General features: G+C 39.7%; 1 protein-coding gene across 1 annotated transcript in view; it reads right to left on the reverse strand.

Annotated features, from left to right (window-relative positions):
• Positions 1–22,176, reverse strand: part of USH2A (usherin) — a 785,755-nt gene that overhangs the window by 383,055 nt on the left and 380,524 nt on the right. The window contains exons 32-34 of the mRNA XM_079900731.1: positions 17,249–17,408; positions 15,507–15,678; positions 10,147–10,294 (exon numbers count right to left, since the gene is read on the reverse strand). Coding sequence (XP_079756857.1) covers positions 10,147–10,294; positions 15,507–15,678; positions 17,249–17,408 — 480 coding nt within the window. The remainder of the gene's footprint in view (positions 1–10,146; positions 10,295–15,506; positions 15,679–17,248; positions 17,409–22,176) is intronic.

Consider the following 22,176-nt stretch of genomic DNA (forward strand, 5'->3'; position numbering starts at 1 on the left):
TATAGGAGATAGAAATAGGCAGGAAGGGCGAACGGCAGACAGAAGGCGGCCATTAGACAAGGACCAATGTGCCTACTGTAAAGAAAAAGGACATTGGGCGAGAGAATGTCCTAAGAAAAAGAATGAAAGAAGGCCAACCAAAAACAAAATCTTAACATTAGAAGAAGAAGACTAGGAAAGTCAGGGCTCGAACCCTCTCCCCGAGCCCCGGGTAACTCTTAAAGTGGAGGGGGAACCTGTTCAATTTTTGGTAGATACCGGAGCCCAGCACTCCGTCCTTCTCCACTCAAAAGGTCCTATCTCAGCTAAAAGGTCATGGGTACAAGGAGCCACTGGGAATAAACAATATTCATGGACCACACGAAGGACAGTAGATCTTGGGATTGGACGAGTAACCCATTCATTTTTGATTATTCCGGAATGCCCCTATCCTTTGCTGGGAAGAGATTTACTCTCCAAAGTAGGGGCTCAAATCCACTTTCAGCCAGAAGGTCCCACCATAACTGATAATAAGGGAAGGTTACTTCAAATATTGACTATGAAATTAGAAGATGAATATAAATTATACGAGCAGCCTTCATCCTCACGAGTTAATGTTACTGATTGGGTAACTCGGTTCCCTCAAGCCTGGGCAGAAACTGCCGAAATGGGGATGGCCAAAAATCGGCCCCCGGTGCTAGTGGAACTCAAGGCAACTGCCACCCCAATAACAGTCCGTCAATACCCCATGAGTAGAGAAGCCAAAGACGGTATCCGTCCCCATATACAGAGGCTACTAGACTTGGGCATCTTAATAAGATGTCAATCAGCATGGAACACCCCTCTCCTGCCGGTAAAGAAACCAGGAACAAATGATTATCGGCCGGTGCAGGATCTACGAGAGGTAAACAAACGGGTGGCAGACCTCCACCCCACAGTTCCAAACCCTTACAACCTCCTGAGCACTCTTCCACCTCAACATACGTGGTATACTATTTTGGACCTTAAAGATGCTTTTTTCTGTTTAAGACTCTCTCCCCTGAGCCAACCCTACTTTGCCTTCGAATGGAAAGATCCAACATCGGGAATGTCTGGTCAGCTGACATGGACACGGCTACCTCAGGGATTTAAGAACTCCCCGACCATCTTTGATGAAGCCCTCCATCAGGATTTGACATTATATAGAGAATCAAATCCCCAGGTAACATTACTCCAATACGTTGATGATATTTTATTAGCTGCTGAGACCCAAGAAGATTGTATCAAGGGTACTGAAAAACTGTTAACGGAACTTGGAACCCTGGGATATAGAGCCTCAGCCAAGAAAGCACAAATATGCCAACAACAGGTCAGTTACCTGGGGTATCTATTAAAAGGGGGGCAAAGATGGCTCACGGAGAGCAGAAAGGATACGGTGGCCCAAATTCCGGCTCCCAAAAACGCCAGGCAGGTTAGAGAATTTTTGGGGACGGCCGGATTCTGTAGACTATAGATTCCAGGGTTTGCTGAGCTGGCAGCCCCATTGTACCCCCTAACCAAAAACAGCACTCCTTTCGTTTGGGGCGATAAGGAACAACGGGCTTTTGACCAAATCAAACGAGCTTTACTTTCAGCTCCAGCCCTAGGACTGCCAGATGTAACCAAACCTTTTCATTTATATGTGGCCGAAAATAAGGACATTGCAAAAGGAGTATTGACTCAGAAATTGGGTCCCTGGAATCGCCCAGTTGCTTATTTGTCAAAAAAATTGGACCCTGTGGCATCAGGATGGCCCACCTGTTTAAAGATAATCGCTGCAGTGGCCGTTCTAGTCAAAGATGCTGACAAACTAACTTCAGGACAAAATCTAACGATAACAGCTCCTCATGCCCTGGAAAATGTAGTCCGTCAACCACCGGATAGGTGGCTAACTAATGCCAGGATGACCCATTACCAAACCCTGTTGCTAAACTCAGATCGCATCAAGTTTGCTCCAGCCACAGGACTCAATCCAGCCACCTTGCTACCTGATCCTGACTTGGAAGGCTCCACCATCATACATGATTGTCAGGAAGTACTGGCCGCAGCACACGGCAGTAGGCCAGATCTGATGGACCTGCCCCTCCCTGATGCTGATTTCACCTGGTTCACGGATGGGAGCAGTTTCCTGGAGGAAGGTAAGCGTCGAACTGGGGCAGCTGTGGTAGACGGAAAACAAGTCATATGGGCAGCGGCGCTACCACAAGGGACCTCAGCCCAACGAGCTGAATTAATTGCCCTGACGAGGGCATTAGAGATGGCAGAGAATAAAAAAGTAAACATCTACACAGACAGTAGATATGCGTTTGCTACCGCTCATATCCACGGTGCCATTTACCAACAGAGAGGGCTACTAACTTCAGGTGGCAAAGAAATTAAAAACAAAGACGAAATCATGGCTTTGTTGACTGCACTCATGCTTCCTACTAAAGTCAGTATCATCCACTGCCCTGGACATCAAAAAGGAAATACCCCAATAATTAGGGGAAATAATATGGCTGACCAAGTGGCCCGAGAAATAACATCGGGAGAAGTCATTCTAGGACTGTCAGATAAAGTTCCTGAAAAACCAGGCCGCGATGAAGAAATCATCCCGGCCACAACAAAAGGAACTTTGTCCCCTCAGCAAGCAGAATCCATGTTACAACAGATGCACAGATGGACACATTTGGGGACTAAAAAGATGGTAGCCTTGTTACAAAAAGCCGGGTACGAAACCCCTGGAATGACAAAATTAGCTGAACTAATTGTGCAGGAATGCGTCCCATGTCAACAGGTAAACGCTCACAAAGGGAAACTTGAAACTGGAAAGAGACTCAGGGGGGACCGCCCAGGAACTTACTGGGAGGTGGACTTTACCGAAGTGCGTCCTGGAAGGTACGGTAATAAATACCTTTTAGTTTTTGTAGACACTTTTTCAGGATGGATAGAGGCTTTCCCAACAAAGAAAAAAACAGCTGCTGTAGTAGCCAAGAAGATTTTAGAAGAAATTTTTCCTCGATTTGGAGCACCAAAGGTAATAGGGTCTGATAATAGTCCAGCCTTCGTCGCCCAGGTAAGTCAGGATGTGGCCAGATATTTGGGGACTGATTGGAAATTACATTGTGCCTATAGACCCCAGAGTTCAGGTCAGGTAGAAAGAATGAATAGGACTCTAAAAGAGACCCTAACTAAATTGTCCTTGGAGACTGGCGGTACCGATTGGACGGTGCTCCTTCCATTGGCCCTATTCCGGGTTAGAAATACACCTTCCCGATACCATCTTACTCCTTTTGAAATATTATATGGTGCCCCGCCTCCCCTCCTCACTTTAGGAAAAAAAATAAAACCTGATTGCCAAAATAACACTGACTTATATGCTAGGCTACTGGGACTCCAATTGGTCCAGAAAGAAATATGGTCCCAACTCGCCAAGGCCTACCAACCGGGAACACCGGGAGAAACTCATCCTTTCCAAGTCGGAGACTCCGTATACGTCCGTCGGCATCGAACCCAGACGTTGGAACCTCGATGGAAAGGACCATACACCGTCCTCCTAACCACCCCAACGGCCATAAAAGTGGACGGCATCGCTGCCTGGATCCATGCTTCACACGTGAAAGCTGCACCAGCGGCGGCATCATCAGGATGGCGGGCCCAAAGAACCGACAACCCGCTCAAACTCAAGCTTCTACGAACCTAAGACTTATAATTTTGGTTTTACTGCCTTTACTGACTGTAAGTGATTTTAGCCCTCACCTGCCCCAACGTCTAACTTGGCAGGTAATTTCTCAAACTGGAGATATAACCTGGTCCATTAGCCATACTGCCCCTCCCTGGACCTGGTGGCCAGACCTTTTTCCTGATGTCTGTAAACTGGCCATAGGAGCTCCCTATTGGGATCTAGAGAGTTATTATGATCAGCATAATGCTCCGTCCCAACTTCTAACTAAAGCTGATTACTCCGGAGAGGGTTGTAAAAACCAGGTCCGAAGAAGTTGGCTCAGAACCCTCTCCTTCTATGTATGCCCCGGGTTCCATCGCCCCCGATCCCTGAATTATAAATGTGGGGGAACTGAAAATTTATATTGCCAAAACTGGGGATGTGAAACCACAGGAGATACTTATTGGAGACCCACCTCAACTTGAGATTTTATTACAGTAACAGCCAACTACACTCATACTTCTTATAGGGGTCCCCGACCCGTCGCCCCCGAATGTTCAGGATGGTGCCACCCCCTCAAGATTTCCTTTAGTAATCCTGGAAAAAGAGATAAAAAATGGGTAAATGGCCACTCATGGGGCATTAGATTTTACAAGAATAGATATGATTTGGGAATATTAATGACCCTTAAGCTAAAGATTGAGACCCCTGCTCCTATATCAATAGGCCCAAATCCCGTACTTGGCCCCCCTTTGCTTCCCCCGGCCCCTTCAACTACGTCAACAAAGAATGAGACTAATGAAACCTCTGGATCCAAAGAACCCACAGTTAAGCCTGGGACTCCTCAGGATAGGATGCTTTCTTTGGTGCAGGCAGCCTTTACGGTCCTTAATGCTACAAACCCGGAGGCTACAAAATCATGTTGGCTCTGTTATGCTGCCCCTCCCCCTTATTATGATGCTATAGGATATAGTTCTAATTATACTAATGTCGGCTCCCCGGACCATTGTCGATGGAAACAGAAAGGGAACAGTAAATTAACTCTGTCTTCGGTTTCTGGAAATGGTACTTGTATAGGAACACCTCCCCAGTCCCATCGACACCTTTGTCATGATTTCAGCCTCCCTTCAGGCTCGGGATATCTTGTACCTCCCCAAGATGGATGGTGGGCATGTAACACGGGGCTCACCCCTTGTGTCTCTCTAGAGGTTCTCAACAATTCAGCTGATTTTTGTGTGCTAGTGCAATTAGTTCCTAGACTTATCTATCATTCAGATTCGTCCTTCTTAGATGAATACGAGGGAAAAACAAGAAGGAAGAGAAAACCTGTAACCCTCACACTGGCTGTCCTTCTAGGACTAAGAATATCTGCCGGGATAGGAACAGGAACCACAGCCCTCATACAACAACCCCAGTATTATGCAAGTTTAAGACAGGCTGTAGACATCGACCTTCGAGCATTAGAAAGTTCCATAACTCAACTAAAAGAATCACTCACCTCACTTTCAGAAATGGTGTTGCAGAATAGAAGAGGCCTAGATTTGCTGTTTCTTAAAGAAGGGGGATTATGCGCCGCTCTAAAAAAAGAATGTTGCTTCTATATTGATCATTCAGGAACCATTACCAAAACCATGGATAAACTAAGAGAACGTTTAGATAACAGGCAAAGGGAGAGAGAAAACGAAAAAGGATGGTTTCAATCATGGTTTGATAAGTCCCCCTGGTTTACCACCTTAATCTCTACTCTGTTGGGACCTCTTATTATTTTATTGTTGATTTTAACTTTTGGACCATGTGTTCTAAATCGCTTGATAGCATTTATTAGAGAACGTATCAGTACTGTACAAGTTCTAATGTTAAGACAACAGTACCAAAGTTTACGAACAGAAGGTTGAGATTCCATGATTGGAATCAATAGTCACAAGAAAAAGGGGGAAATGTGGGACTCGAGGGACATTGTTCCAGCTAATGATTAAGAACTCTCCAGACAATAGGGGCTTCTTAGACAATGGGTGAATTTCCAGGATGTCCGGCCCCCTCCCGAGAAGGAGGGAGATAAACAAAATAGGTGTCTATCAAAGACCAATCAGGCAGCTGGGGAGAAGGAGGGAGATAAACAAAATAGGTGTCTATCAAAGACCAATCAGGCAGCTGGGGAGAAGGAGGGAGATAAACAAAATAGGTGTCTGTCAAAGACCAATCAGGCAGCTGGGGAGAAGGAGGGAGATAAACAAAATAGGTGTCTGTCAAAGACCAATCAGACAGTTGGGGATAAGTTCCCTCTCTGGTCCGAGGCTAAGCCGGGACCAATCAGCAGGAGAACACAACCAAATCTATAATTTACATACAGGGAAGTGGCAACCTATAAAACTGACATATTCGCGCCCAAAAAGGTTCCTTCTTCGACCTCCTGCGTGAGGACCAAGGAACCCCGGTGCACCGGCCTTCAATAAACCTCTTGCGTTTTGCATCGACTTCCGACTCTTGTTGTTTCCTGGGCGAGTCGAAACTCCTAGGAGACCGCGCAGGTCTAACAGAATAATATTCCATTGTATACATATACAACATTTAGTTTATCCATTCATTTATCCATGGACATTTGGGTTGCTTCCATCTCTTGCTTATTGTGAATAACTCTGCAATGAACATGGGTGCACAAATATCTCTTCAAGATCCTGTTTTCACTTCTTCTGGATAAATACCCAGAAGTGGGATTGCTGGATCATGTAGTAATTCTATTTTTAATGTTTTGAAGATTTTTCCATACTGTTTCCCATAACAGCTGCACCATTTTGCATTCCCACCACCGACGCACAGGGATTCTAGTTTCTCTACGTCCTCTCCAGCACTTGTTATTTTCTGTGTGTTTTTCTTTTTTTGACAGTGATAATCAACATATTTTTAATTGAGCACCGATTATGTGTCAGGCACTAGAGCTGCTGGTACAGCATTGAACAAAAGATGCTAGAACAGGAGAAATTCTCTGAGCATGTGAAGCATGTCCTGAAGCAAAGAACAAGCTACCCAGCACAAGCTGTGGGGCAGGAGCAGGTTGGGGAACAAAGGAAAGAGAGGAATCGGAAACCAAGAGGCCAAGCTCCTAGCCCCTGGGCAAAGAGTATCCCCAGACTCCCTGCAACAAGAGAAGCCACCGCAATGAGAAGCCTGCGCATCGCAACGAAGAGCAGCCCCCGCTCGCCACAACTAGAGAAAGCCCACATGCAGCAACGAAGACCCAACACAGCCAAAAATAAATTAAAAAAAAAATTAAAAAAAAAAAGATTATCCCAAGTTTAATGAGTAGGAGCTGATAGTTTAAATCCGAATCAGTTATAAAGCAGAGAGCCTGTTTCCTATACCATGCTGGCTACAGGTTACCAATTGCTTGATAGGCAACAAGTGGATATTTATATATGAACCTTTTATACCTTTCATATTTTGTCACATCTAGGTATGCATTTGGAAATACTTCTTATAGAAAATGGGTTTACTGTTTCTCAACATTTTTTTCTCATGTTTTTAAGGTCCTAATGAAATAATCCTTTATGTATATAGCTGACTAAGAGTCAAGATTTTGGAGCCTAGAGTGTACAAAACCAGACAATCAGTACCCCTTACAGAATACGACAGTCTAAATGTGTAAATACCTCTGGACCGGCTACATCTTAATAAAGACCCAGAGGGAAGACATTCCCAATCCTCAGGTTGCTTCTTTTGATGGTAACCAAGTCAATGGGATATTATTCAGGTCTTTGGTTGGAGCACTAGAATCTACTCCTTTAATCAGTGCTCCCAAGATGGTTCTAATAATCAGATATGTTTGAGAAACACAATTTAAAATCATTTGAAAGGGTATCTGTAGTAATATAAGGCTGAAACCTATCTTATTTTCCAATTGTATTACTCTTCCTCAGCATATTCAGAAATTAGAAAGCAACCACAGTGCAGCTGTACTGTAATATGGGCCTAGTTCCATTAAATTCGAACTAGGCATACTCAAGAAGAGAAAATTAAAAATTCTTAAGTCAAATGCAAAATCCAAACTCCAAAAAAAAAACCACCTAGTCCCAGACCCCACACAGCTGAACAAATATATTTCAGAAACAAATACATGTCAAACAAACATATCCCAGGATCTGGCCTGTAACTACTTCTATCCTCTCTGTTGGTATCATTAAAGAGTCAGGACTCTACAATATATACACTAATGACTGAATGAAATTTTCACAAGACACAACTAAATAAATTAAGTATTATTAGGTATCAGCAGAAACTACTCCACTGAGTTAGGCTCCATGAAGGAAAAGAGAAATAAATGATTTGTGGTCCTTATCATCTGGTGGGCATGTTTGACATGTACCCAAATAAATTTGGGCCAAGGATGAATGAAGTACGTGTCATGATGATGGCATAGGAAGAGGATATATGGTCAAGAGAAGAGAGGAAGCTTGACTTACACTCAAGAAAGAGTGAAATGATTTCATAAAATAAGAGGCTTAACATTTAGTCCTGAGGAATGAGTTAGATTTGGAGAGATGGTAGGGATCGTTAACTCCAATTTTATAATCCAAGGAAACTGGGGTTCATGGCATTTAGTAAATTTTCCAGAGTAACACAGTTACTGCTCATCAGAGATAAGATTTGACTCTAGGCCTATTTGACTCCATACCCATGTTTTCAACCCTGCACCAAGCCGTAAGTATTTCAGGAGGCTAAAAAGGAAAGTGTGTTACAAGGCTATGGCAATGCAGATCGAGTCACAAGTTGGGGCTGGTGTGAATGCCTGACTAAAGAATCTGGACTTTATTCTTTGGGTTTTTAGAGGGAAGTATGGGAGCTTTGAAAACAGATGAAGCGACAAGATAAACATCCAACGATCAGATCCTCCTCTAGGCAATGGAGGATAGAAACTGAACACTGGAGTATCTGAGGAAAGTGGAGAGAGAAGTAATGAAGAGAAGAAAGTTTTTTTTTTTTTTAATGAAACTACTACTTAAAAAATGTCTAACCATTGCCCCACAGTAAAAATTCTGAAAACTCTGATGTGATTAGACACAAGACTTTAGAATAAATGAACGTGTTAACACCTATCTTCTAAATCTCCCAAATTCTTATGGTTCAATGAATATATTTTAAAGCTGCTTGTAAATATATAACACATAATACACAAAGATTCTTTGAAATGTCGAAAGTATTTCTTTCGTCCACCTAGGATTCTGGGGGCAGTTATAGTTACAACTACTGATTAGGATGAAGGGAAATGTCTACTAAACAAATCATGTAACAGCAGTTAAGAGCAATCCAACTGAAATAAATCATTCGCATTTTCATTGCCACCTACAGACTAGGTTCCTTTGTGGAGCACAAAGTATGACAAGATTGTTGACTGTTTAAGTATCAAATAGCTATCCATTTATTTTTTACTAGGAAATTTGTAATAGTTCAGGGATAACTTCAATAGCAGAGATAATCACTCACTGTAATTACTAGATCACTCTCCCTTACCTCAAATATATCTCATGCATTTGCCAAAAGTTTAATTAAAATGAGATGACTGGAGTAATTAATATCATAGTAAACATAAGACAAACTAATAAAATTGTAATTCTTCTTCTTTCATTCTTTCTGGCTATGCTAAAAGAGGCCATTTCAGTTTTCAGTAATGAGTTTCCTAAAACAGTTTCTATGATATTAAAAGTCTTCTTGATATTTGTCTTAAAGGGGAACAAAATTTGATGTGATGTAAGCTTGACCAGTGTGGAAAAATGACACTATGTTATATGGAACTTAAAGATATTTCCAGTAAATGAATAAAGCAATTTCTGTCCCAAGTTACTACAAATTCTTTATAAGATTTTATTTTAGCAAACTTTAACTGGCTAACCTAACTCTCTAAACTGTTCAAAGACATATATATATGTGTATATATACACATATATATGTGATATATACACATATCACTTAGAAATATATACAATCCATTTCAAGTTAAACAAGAATAAATGAATATATATTTAATGTATGCATGCTGAACTATTTATAAATAACATATTAAAAATACAGAGTTCCAAATGGTCCCTTTTAAGATAAACTTATTAAAGCAAAAGCAGTTTGAAATACAGTATGTGTACGAACTTTCTATCTCCCTACTTCTCTAAGAAAGAATGAATAACAGTCAAAAACAAAAAGTCATGGAAAATATAATGTCACTCTCACAAGGCCATTCTTGGGAATCCCGGTTTGTTCTCTTCACCTCTCCCAGAACATATTAAACCATAAGATGCAGTACATAAGAACTATCAAAAGGGAGCACTTTTGAGCCACCAAAATTGTATGTTAACTTAAAAACCACAATCTCCTAAACTACAGACAATGATACTATCTCAGGTATTTTATGTGCTAAAATGATCATTAAAAATTAAGCACCACATATAAGCTGCCATTTAGAATATTAATTTACCTTTGCTAATCATCTTTTTAACTTGAGGCTAAAAGAGTTCACTTACCATTTGGATATTCAGGCTCAGTCCAGGAGATGTTAAAGGAGTGAGGTGAATCCGGGTGCACTTTGGGGGCTGGCACGCCTTCGGGGGCCCTCTCCTCAGTCAGGGCCTGGCTGGCCTCACTCACCGTGCATCCACCCCCGGTGCAAGCCTGGACAGAGAGACAAAAAGAGCCCATTTCACTTTGGGGCCCCAAAGTTTAGATGAGCATTGAAGAAAGAGAGTTCACCATAAAGAGTTCCAGGTCCTTTAAAATAATGCTCTCTTTTTTAACCTTCCACCCCCCAAATAAATTTGTTTCATTGCTGAGGTTTGACATTTAATTTGTTTGCTTTTTAGGACACGAGACATCCATCTCCAACGATCAAGCAATAACCCAGAATGAAAGAATATATGGATTATGAATACGTCCTAAGTTAGAGCCTAGAGATGGGGCATATATTGACTGTGTGAATAGCCACGATGAAATTATCCTCACACAAAGGTTCTTCGAATGAATTAAACACACACACACACACACACACACACACACACACACAACTGTGTACACCATATGAGAAAAGTACTAGAGATTGAAGACTACTTCAGGACAAAACAAGTGATTTCTAGAAAAAAAAAAAAGAACACAGAAAATATAATCGCTTTCTACTTACTGTAGCGTGAGCAATACGTTTAAAGTAGAACACAATGTGAAATGGAATAAAACAATATTTCTCATAAATTGACAACAAAGCAGTTGTTGAGTGAACGTTCATTGGCTTTAAGGGTCAAGTCATTTACTTACGTGCCGGGGGAACTGAGCTTCAATACGTGGCCAACAAACTTAAAATGCTCACAGAACCCCCAAATTCCCAAAGGAGGGAGGGTTCCAGAAATGGATTCATGGATATTAGGGATATTCAGAAACTTCTGTGTACATTTCCATCATAAACTGCCAACAATTCCAAATAAATGTTTCAGCATGTGAGGAAAATATCACCCCTACCTAACATATGAGATAAGCACTTCTCCAGGAAATTGAGACATGCACACAGTTTTTCCAGCCTATGTCTGCTAGTAAATATCAGCAATTCTGTCTTTATATAACGCAGCTATTTGAAAACGACGCTAAAGCTTTGCTCAGTACCTTTTTAAGTTACAACTGTAATTTACACAATAAGATGTAAAGATCTTTCAAAAAGCACTAAACTTTACCACGAGCATTAAGCAAATGAAGCGAAATCCTAGGACCATGTAAAAGGCAGGCAGTTATTCAGTTCATTTTCATGGAAGGTAGATATGACTAATAGTAAAACACCGAAAGCCCTCTCTATTTTTTCGGGCCTGTACCAAGCTTTCCAGTTTGATACTGAAGGAATGACCTTTTGATACTTAGAGCAGTTAGTATTCTTTTTCCTAAAGATAGAAGAAAGCTGACTGATTTTAAAGGTATTTTCTTATACTGAAGTATACTACTTGTAAAGTTGCTGCAAAAGAGCTTCAAATTCTTCCCTCTAAGTAACAATAAATGGTCCGTAGACTCGGAGATCAATTTTACCTCTTATTGTAAGAAGACAACAGTAACCCATGTCTTCAGGATAATTTCTCAGCGTAAGCAAGTTTCAGATGGGCTAAACTGTGGCCTGGGCATGAAACTGCATTAAGATTGGGGACCTAATTAACCTCTGCGGGTTTCCTCTAATGCTCAGCTGTGGCAGGTGCATATCTCTGTAAGAGATAAACCATACTCCTCCTGAGAACAGAATCTTGGCAAATAAGGAGAAATCAATTGAGCTCCTGATTCGAAGCCCTAGGACATGTTGCTATTAGCCCAAGAAATAACTACCTGAACGTTAAAACAGAAGAATTAAAAAAAAAAAAATTTCCAACGTGCTAAAAGTCCACCAGAAAACGTGGCAGGAAAAGAGGCTGTGTGAGACAGCTGAATTATCGAAGGAAAATGCTCAAAGGAGCATACTTTCCAGTCCTTAGAGACAGATAAATCCATCCACTGGCATTTCATAGACTTTTTTTTCCTTAGGAGGGAAAAAATGTTGCAGCATGTTATGCTGAAACTCAAACCACACTGGGATGTAATTCTAATAGTCTCTTTGTCACTATTGTTTTTCTTATTTGTGGCCTAAGAATTCCCCCCGCCATCTCTCCCAGAGAAATACTGTATGTACTATGTGACATTTCACTATGTATTTTTTAAAACAGAGCGTGAATTAAAATTTACTTCGTTTTGAGAATTTTATGGGATGGGGAATTCTGGAATAAATAAAGACATCCTCTGGTTTGGAAGGACTGTTTGTTGGGGTGTGTCATGGAAGACCCATAAACTAGCAACTTGATAAAAAGCCTTTTAAGGGTCCAAGGAGTTTATGAGAGAATTTTCCTTGTAAATGAACCCGAATTTACAAAGGAGTTGCTGAAACAACAGAATTACCTGCAAGATATTTTATTTTGTTCTTTTTTTCCCACGTTCTTTTTGTATGCATTTAGAGGCGCTAGGTGAGTGGGGTGAGTATCTTAGTTCCTTCAATAAGGTAATAAATGTTCTTAAAGTTGCTTCTGGGTATAGCTTTTATCAATTACAAATATACTGTTTTAAACTGAGGAGTCATACTACCACCCTGAAGTGATGAGTAACCGGTCCAAATAAGAGATTCAATTTTGGTACAGTAAAATGCATAACTAATAAAAGCGTATCAATTATTTTTGAAATCATGACTATTAAGAACATCTAAAACTAGGATTCTCTTTTCTAAGAGGTTGTTTTCAGATAAGTAGCGTCTGATGATGTTAAGAATGCAGCATGTTTTTAAAGTATGAAGAAAAAGAACAAGGCCATGTTATCTAGAAATGATCTTTAGAAAATTTAAAGCTCATCAGTTCCAAGAACCTTTCCAGGAAATATACTTAACATTCATCAAGAGGCAAATGTGAATATTTTTAATATGAATTTATCAAACTATCAAAGTAATATGAATATTATCAAACCATACATATCTCAATACCTGTCTTACAAGCTTCCTTATTTAATTGCTGGCTTATTATCTTAACCAGGAGCTACCACACTTTGCAATACCATTTGTTGAGTGGAACAAAATATTATACTGTTTCTTCTAGGACAAAGAGCTCGTATTTTGAACCACACAGTCCCTAACTCTGACATTTTACAGCAAGTTATTTGATTCACGTCGGAAGTCTCAGATTCTTTATGAAATAAATGTACTCAGTGTTCACTCATTCATTCATTCTTTCAAGAACTGTTTGCGAGCTTCCAGTTTCCGGACACCTTGTTTAACTCCGCCGATATATGCAGTCTCTACCCTTTAGGAGTTTCTAATGCAGGCAACAGGGGAAATTACACGAAACCACATGAAGTAACACACCTGCTCCAGTCTGGAGTAAATCACATGGAATGCCCATGTATTTTTCTCTAATGCCTGCCTAAATGCTTTGTTATCTGTAAGTTTTGTTCCTTAGCACTTAGCATGCTAAGAGGCAACTCCACGTGGCTGAGAACCTGATCTCCACCTATTAATCTCATGACCTTGAAAGCCAGTTATTATGTTGAAACTGTAAATATACACGAGTTCCTCAATTAACCAAGATGAACCTAAAACGTTCTGGTTCATTAAATTTATGGGTTAACAGAGTTAAAGTAAAAAACCTTTTAGTTGAATACTTCCTGAAGATGTATCAGTGTATTTTCTGCCCTAACAAATACAGTGAAATCAAAAATAATATGAGCAAATTTACTTCCCTAACAAGAGTTGGGACAAAGACGTCCACGTCTTTATGACATCTTGCACCAACATCATTCAGTGGCTGACAGGTCTCCTTCGACTTCACAAAATATTATTTGGGGTCACCTTTTTAGCATCATAGAATTTTAGGGCTCAAAGAGACATTAAAAATCATTTAATTCAAAGTCTTACTTTTAGGCTTGAAGAACCTAAGACTCAGTGCAGTTAAGTGAATGTGTCTTAGGTCATTCAGTTAGTGGCAAAATCTGAATTAAAAGTCAAGAGAGCAGACTCCCAATCTAGTGGTATTTATTTTTCAAGGTATTACAGATTTATAAAACATAGAAGATTCAGGTGAATTTTCATTGACTGCGCAGAATAGCCTAAAAATCGCCTTGGAAGTAGAAATTTGTCTCCTATCCTCTGCTTCCTTCTAATCCAAACCAAGAGCAACACAATTTCTGTTTAATTTTAGTTGCTTCTAAACCATAGGGACTTTTCTTATTTTGATATCACCACTGTTTTGAAAATAGTGTGGATTTCTGTATTAGCTTTTGAAAAGCAAGTTCATACACTTCTTATATCTTGGGTAATAAAGGTAAGTAATTCAGAAACCCATCTGCGTGCTGAACACCTAGGCACATGAAGCCAGTTCTGAACAGGATTTTTAACATTGTCTCATTGCCCTTGTTTGATGGTGTCAGGTCAGACAGCAACAGTTGAATGTAGTTTATTTTCTTGTGGTATAATATTTAGAGCATTCAAGAGCATGTTAAGTGAAATGAATGCATACACAGTGTCTACATAAATGTAAATTTATTCATAATCAAGAGCAGAATATTTTCTATGGCATTTATCAAAGCAAATATCCTTATATAGGTATTACTATAAAATGAAGAGTGTGTTTAAAACAAATAGGGACAATCTCATGTTTATATTCAGTTATTTTCAGATGTGCTATTAAACTTAAAAAAGATTATATTTCATCAAAAAACAAAAGGATCTACTGAGTATAAATTCCACAGTAATATCAAGGTCTTTTAAAAGACCTTTGTGTAAACGTGCTATTTTGCATTAAAAAATGCTATCGCCTGTCTAAACCGTGTTGATTCTAGGGTTTTATTAAGTGACTGTTCTTTTGAGACAGAAGTGTAATGTAAACCAGGGTATAATAATAATCAAGAATATTTGGGGGTCATTTAAACCTTCATTTAAAAATATAAGACCTATATTTTCATACTGCACATTGCTTTTCAAATGAATACAAGCCCCATGGGGAAATAACTTTGTTAATCCAAGCATTTTCTAAAAAGCCCTCAACAATTATGACATTCTACAGACAATAAAAAAGAAATAATTTCTGATAATCCCAAATTAGATTTGGAAAAACCTACTGATTCAGATGGTTATTCTATTGTTTGGCATAATCTAAAATAAATATGTAGGTATCAGATCAGCAGAATTTTCACTTTGTATTTGAAGTGAGATTTCAGTGTAAATAGCAATACAAGAGAATTTTGTTTTGTTTTGTTTTTAAGTGAGGCATGGAGAGAAGATGAGACAAAAGAAAGGGAAGCAGCAAGGGGAACGATGGGGACAGAGAAACTGATAAAAGTAAAGTGAACTTACTCCCAGCTTGACGAAGTATTTATTACCAGGAAAAAGGTACTGCAGCACATGATCCTGAAAAAGTTCTGTACTATTATAGATGACATCCCAAATTGTAAAATCATGCGTGTGATTTGAAATATATAGTATATAGCGCTCTAGAATTCCGTTTACTTTTCTTGGTTGTTTCCACCTGGGAATGAAAAAATATAGCATTATTATCATCATACCTTCAAGTCCAATCTGAAATGTGCGGGATTTTTAAAAGACACATATGAACTTGGATTTATGCCACTGTAAAGAAACACACTGAGAGCTCAAAAGTGATTCACTTATAAAACCCAAGTAGTCATTAAATGTCTATTCTGAATGGTATAAAAATATGACATAGTACCTGCTCTCTAGTTATTTATATTTTTAATTAGCTAATAATACAAAAATGTATGAGTGAGCACTTGATTTTGAGCTTAAGCCATAGAACAAAAATTGGGAAAAGTACTGAGAACTTCTGAGAAATGAGAGGGAGAGATAATTGCATAATTTTCAAGCCACAATTGTCTTGAGAAATGCAGCAATCTAACACAGAGGTAATATGCAACTATAGAAGAAAAGCTGAGATTGGAAAGGCTGAAGTACTCAGATAAGACTTCTTGAATGAGGTGACACACTGCCTGGATACATACGACTGTATACTTGATAGATGGATGGGAATTGGTAGGCAGAAGGAAAAATACTCCAGATGAGGGTTACAAAGTGTCAGTGGGAATGAGTAGGACAAGTCATGGAACAGACAGAAATTGGTAAATTGAGAAATAATTATCATAGTGGGAAATCTTTTAAGGTAAATAAAGTGGGCTCAGCTTGGGACGCTGTGAAAGCCAATGGAAGAGTATAGACCTGGAACAATGGGATATAAATCACAGTGTTTTTCAGCTTAAATGAATATCATAATTTCTTCAGTTCAAACTCTTTTACCGATGAGAAAACAGAGACCAAGAGCGATGAAAGTAAACAAGTATTAGCTAGTGGGAAGAGAGGTCTATTGAGTTTTAATTCAGTACTGCAATATACCTTGTACCTCACGTATTAGCAAATGGATCAGTAATATCAAAAATAATCTGAACGTGCCAATATGCGAAAGCTTCTTTCCGACTTCAAATGCTGGGGAACAAGATAGTCTTAGTTTGTAATCAAAAAGAAGAAATATGGGCTTCCCTGGTGGCGCAGTGGTTGAGAGTCCGCCTGCCGATGCAGGGGACACGGGTTCGTGCCCCGGTCCGGGAAGATCCCACATGCCGTGGAGCGGCTGGGCCTGTGAGCCATGGCCGCTGAGCCTGCGCGTCCGGAGCCTGTGCTCCGTAACAGGAGAGGCCACAGCAGTGAGAGGCCCGCGTACCGCAAAAAAAAAAAAAAAAAAAAAAAAAAAAAAAAAGAAGAAGAAATATAATTGTGCTCTCTAATTCCAAAACATTGCAAATAATGCCTCACATATAAAAAGCCCAAGGTAAGTAAGTGGTCAGTTTTTCCCTTATTGAAGTTTGCACAGAATCTGCATACATGTGTAGCTCAGCCTGATTGCATAAAGACAAAATGGAAATTAAGTTGGCAAGTGATAATCAAAGGTTCCCAGAACCACTGAACTAATCACCTCTATGCATTTAATCACAATAAAATTAATTTTATGTCACAAACCCTTCCCTTGATTGAACTCACTGGGATTCTTGCATGAACCAGTGTGTGACAGTGACAACATTTCTACTTACTGTACGGATATAGTTCTAGAATCCAGGACGGTCAGAATTGGGGGATCCACATGGTCTGGTGGCAGCTGTGCCGTGTACAGTATGACCACGGAACTGTTTGTACATCCCACACATGTGCAAGCACTGAGTAGAAACTGGTGGGGCGTAAAGGCCATTAAATCTAGGGGGTGGAGGAAACAAGAATGTATTTACCATCATAATTTTGATTCAGGAGATCTCACTTATTCTCTACTTTCCTACTTCTTAGAACTGTTAAAGTTTAAAATAAGAATCAATAGACATACAAATCAATAGCAATAAAATATAGGCTGTTTTATCCTTTAAACATACTATGGTCAGTTGTAAATAGAGAAGTGTCAGTCAAACTTTTTCTTTTAACAAATTTGACTGTTTTCTTCATTGTCTGCGACCAGGTAAATCATTTTCTGAGTTTAGAGTTAGTTCAAGGCCTCTGTTCAAAAATAAATGAGACATTTAAATTATTTTAAAGACATATTTGAAGACAACAGGTCTGGCTTTTGAAATGCAAATAGATAGCTTATAAGAGTGACTTTGCTCTTGTAATTCCTTTTGTTGAATTTTTTTCTTCTCCTGTCCACCTGACCAACTACGTATTATTTGACCTTCAAGTTGTCCAGGCTCAGTGCAAATGACAATTTCTTTCTTAAGATTTCCCAAATGCACTGGGCCGTGACCCCTGGCACAAGGTGGAGCTATCATCCTCTCCTTTGTCTCCCAGGGTTTCGCACATGCTTTGGCATAGCGCTTACAACCCTGTGTCATAACGATTTGTTTCCATGACTATCTGATCCATCAGACTGGACACTGTAAAGGAAGCAATGGTGCTGTATTCATTTCGCATCCTCGATATCTAGCACAATGTCTGGCGCATTGTAGGTTCGAATATATGTTTGAATAAATGAAGAAAGAATTAATGAATGAGATGATCTAGATGTAGTTGAGCTAGGTATAGTTGATCAAGAGAGTGGGTTAGTACCCTAGCCAGCATAATCTCTCCCTCCCCTGAACTTCCCTGGTACTTTATACCTATCTGCCTCTCTAATGGATACCATATTCCCTTGTGTTAAAAGAAACTAATCTGTAATTTACTAATTTAATTCTAAAATACCCCAAACACTTCTTTTATAAAGGTACACAATAATTAGTTTGTTGAATGAATCTAAGCAAAGTTCAGTCAACTTTACCAAGATTTAAACATCAGTCACATTTTTATACTACTAGAAATAATCATTATTTTCTGGAATACTTTTGAAATAAGGTAGTTACAATGTAAGCAACACATCTTCTTTAAAGATCATTAACCTTGAACCATTACAATTTCATGTTTAAAAGATGAATGAAATGCAGCCTAATTCAGGGAAATAGATACTGCATCGCACTGACAGCAAAAGTAAACTGGGAAGAGAACACTTTGATTTTCATGCAAAGTATAATCAATTGGTTAAACATGTAGGCCATCAGAAGAAAGGCAAAAACATTTTTTACACTAAATATAGTTACTCTAGAACAAAAGGTGATTATCAAGAAGAGACTTGCAATGCTTTGATTAAGCCTTGTTTGCTTCACAACTTTATCCTACAAGTACTTGATGGTATCAAGTTAAGGGGGGGGCACCCTCAGGCAATGGGGTCAGAAGATAAGTTATAAGGACACTTTGAAGTTGGTGTTAAAACTTTGGGCTTGCCAGGGACTTCTGAGAGATGGCAGGAACAGCTACACCCTGTGTGCGCAAATCAGACAGAACTGGGGTACTTTCATTTGGAGAAACATTCTATGAAACTTATAAAGTTAAAAATCAAGAGAACAGTGGCCTCAGATGCTACAAAGAGAGCAAACTATTATTTACTGTGGGATAACTTCAGGCACAAAACATGTCCTACTAGCAGGTCCAATCTTGGCCAAAACTATAATGTGTTAATATGCTAACATGTTATATCTGTCATTTCCCTGTTTTCGTCATCTTCTCCTTCTGATTCTCAGGAACTTGGTGACCGTAGCCTCTCGTCCCTCCCACTTGTCTGAATTCCTTGCATTCCTGAGAAAGGGAAGCTGGGGATTTGACTCAAAAGCCAGTTTCAGGAGCAAAACCAAGGAGGACACAGAGCCTAGGGGAAAGGGGGAATCCCAGATGGGTAAGTCAGTGCAACTAGGGAAAAGCTGTAGTATTTGAATATGAGAATACAACAATCTTCTCTGAAAGGACATGCCCCAGCAAGAAATTGTATTCCATGGGGCTGATTCCAAGTGACTTTGGAATATTTTACATGAGAATCTCTCCCAGCCACACCAGTGTCTTGGTCAGCTGCAAACCTGACTGGATGCTACAATGCTCTTTTGCCAGTGAACTCTTTGTGGTGGGCAGTTTTCTTGCTTTCTTGCATTCTAGCTTGTGGAGGCAGGGATCTGGCTACCTAATTTGCAGGTGGTGAAGAAGTCGTAGCGTTCAAAGGTGGCCTGAGCCTTACCCGTATGTGGGGCAGACTTGCGTATCTGGGAGTCCTTAGTTATCTTGAGCTGGTGGGGTCAGAAAGCATCATCCTAGTATCACCATACCAAGTATCTCCTTATCATAGAATGCCCCATTCTCTTTTACACTACAGCCTCCATGCTTTGAAGGTGACCTTAATCAAGGAACTCCTAAACTCACGCAGAATATCTACTCCTAAACTCACCCAGAGTGGGAGTATCTTCCTGTATTAGTTCCAGGATTAGTCTGTGCCGGGATTCTACTCTGACAAAATAAGCTCCTCCATAGATTGGGAAGCATCCATGTATATGACAGTCAGGACTGGGGGAGACCAGGATGAGGAAGTGAGCATGCTTAGAAGGGCCATGTTGCTAGAGAGCGCCGGTAGGACTGGTGACCCAGGATTGAAGTAGAAAATACCAAATCTTGTCAAGTCCTCCATTCACAGTTAGGGTTTACCCCAGACTACTTATGGGTGAGCAAGTTGTTGCATTTTCGGAGATACAGAGTGAAGTAAGCCAGAAAGAGAAAAACAAATATCCTATATTAATGCATATGTGTGGAATCTAGAAAAATGGTACAGATGAACCTACTTCCAGGGCAGGAATAGAGATGCAGACGTAGAGAGCAGACATGTGGATGTGGGGGGGAAGGGGAGGGTGGAATGAATTGGAGATTAGGACTGACATATATACACCACCATGTGTAAAATAGATAGCTAGTGGGAACCACTCTAAGGCACAGGAAGCTCAGCTCGGTGCTCTGTGACAACCTACATGGGTGGGATAGGGGATGGGTGGGATAGGGGTGGGGTGGGAGGGAGGTCCGAGAGGGAGGGGATATAGGTATACACATAGCTGATTCACTTCACTGTGCAGCAGAAACCAACACAACATTGTAAAACCATTATACGCCAATAAAAAAAATGGCTTTAAATTGAATGTTGACCAGGGTTTAAGGCTGTTCCTGCTATAAAATATGAAAAGTGCCACAGAAAACAAAGAACAGAGAGAGAAGAATCAGGAGTGCTCAGTAATTTTAAAGGCGAGAGTCAGCGGTGTTAACTAATTTATTGTCATAATCATTTTGCAATACCTGTAAGTCAAGCCATTATGCTGTATACCTTAAACTCATGAAGTACTGTATATCAAGTATATGTCAATAAAACTGAAAGAAAAAGAAAGGCAAGAAACAGCGGAGGCCACAGCAGCAAGATGATATTTTTGGCAAAGACTTGGAAGGAGTGAGGGTAAAAGTTGTGGGGATTTTAAGCAAAGGACCATTCCAGGAGAGGAAACAAGGATAGCAAAGACTTGAAAGGAGGAACAACCCCAGAATGGTCATGGCAAGGAGGCCAGTGAGGCTGGAGCAGAGGCAGAAAGAAGAGATGACATCAGACAATTAATAAGGGACCTGATCACATGAGCCTTATAAGTCTTTGTATGGATTTTGGGTTTTAATCTGAGATAACCTTCTTAGGAAGCCACGAGAAGATTTTGAACAGAGCAGTCAGATATAGATTTCGTGAATATCACTCTGGGTGCTGGGTATAGATTACAGTGAGCAAAGAACATATACATTCTTAGTGTACAAAAACGCAACTGCATTTTATATACTGATTTTGTATCATGCAACTTTATTGAATTCGTTTACTAGTTCTAAGTTTTTTGGTGGCATCTTCAGGATTTTCTACATATAGTAGCATGTCATCTGCAAACATAGACAATTTTACTTCTTGCTTTCTAAGATGCCTTTTATTTATTTTTCTTGCTTGATTTCTTTGGCTAAGACTTCCAGTACTATGTTGAATAAAAGTGGTGACAGTGTGCATCTTTGTCTTGTTCTGATCTTAGAGGAAATGCTTTCACTTTTCACCATGGAGTATGATGTTAGTCTTGAATTTGTCATATACAGCCTTTATTATGTTGAGGAATATATCTTCTATACCCAATTTGTTGACAGTTTTTGTCTTGTTGAATTTTGCCAAATTTTTTTTGCATCTATTGAGATGATCATATGATTTTTATTTTTTATTTTATTAATGTGGTGTACAACATTTATTGATTTGCATATATTTTGAACTGTCTTTGAATCCCAGGGATCAATCCCACATGATCATGGTGTATGATTCTTTTAATGTGCTGCTGAATTTGGTTTTCTACTCTTTCGTTAAAAAATTTTGCATCTATACATCAGGAGTATTGGCCTATACTTTTCTTTTCCTGTAGTGCCCTTATTTGGCTTTGGTATCAAGGTAATGCTGCTCTCGTAAAATGAGCTTGGGAGTGTTCCCATCTCTTCAATTTTTGGAAGAGTTTGAGAAAGACTGGTGTTAATTCTTCTCTAAATGTACAATTCACCAGGAAAATCATCTGGCCCTGAGCTTCTCTTTATTGCAAGGTTTTTGATTACTGTTTCAATCTTCTTACTAGTAATTGGT

The sequence above is a fragment of the Stenella coeruleoalba genome, assembly GCF_951394435.1.
Source record: "Stenella coeruleoalba genome assembly, chromosome: 1".
NCBI classification, from domain to species: domain Eukaryota; kingdom Metazoa; phylum Chordata; class Mammalia; order Artiodactyla; family Delphinidae; genus Stenella; species Stenella coeruleoalba.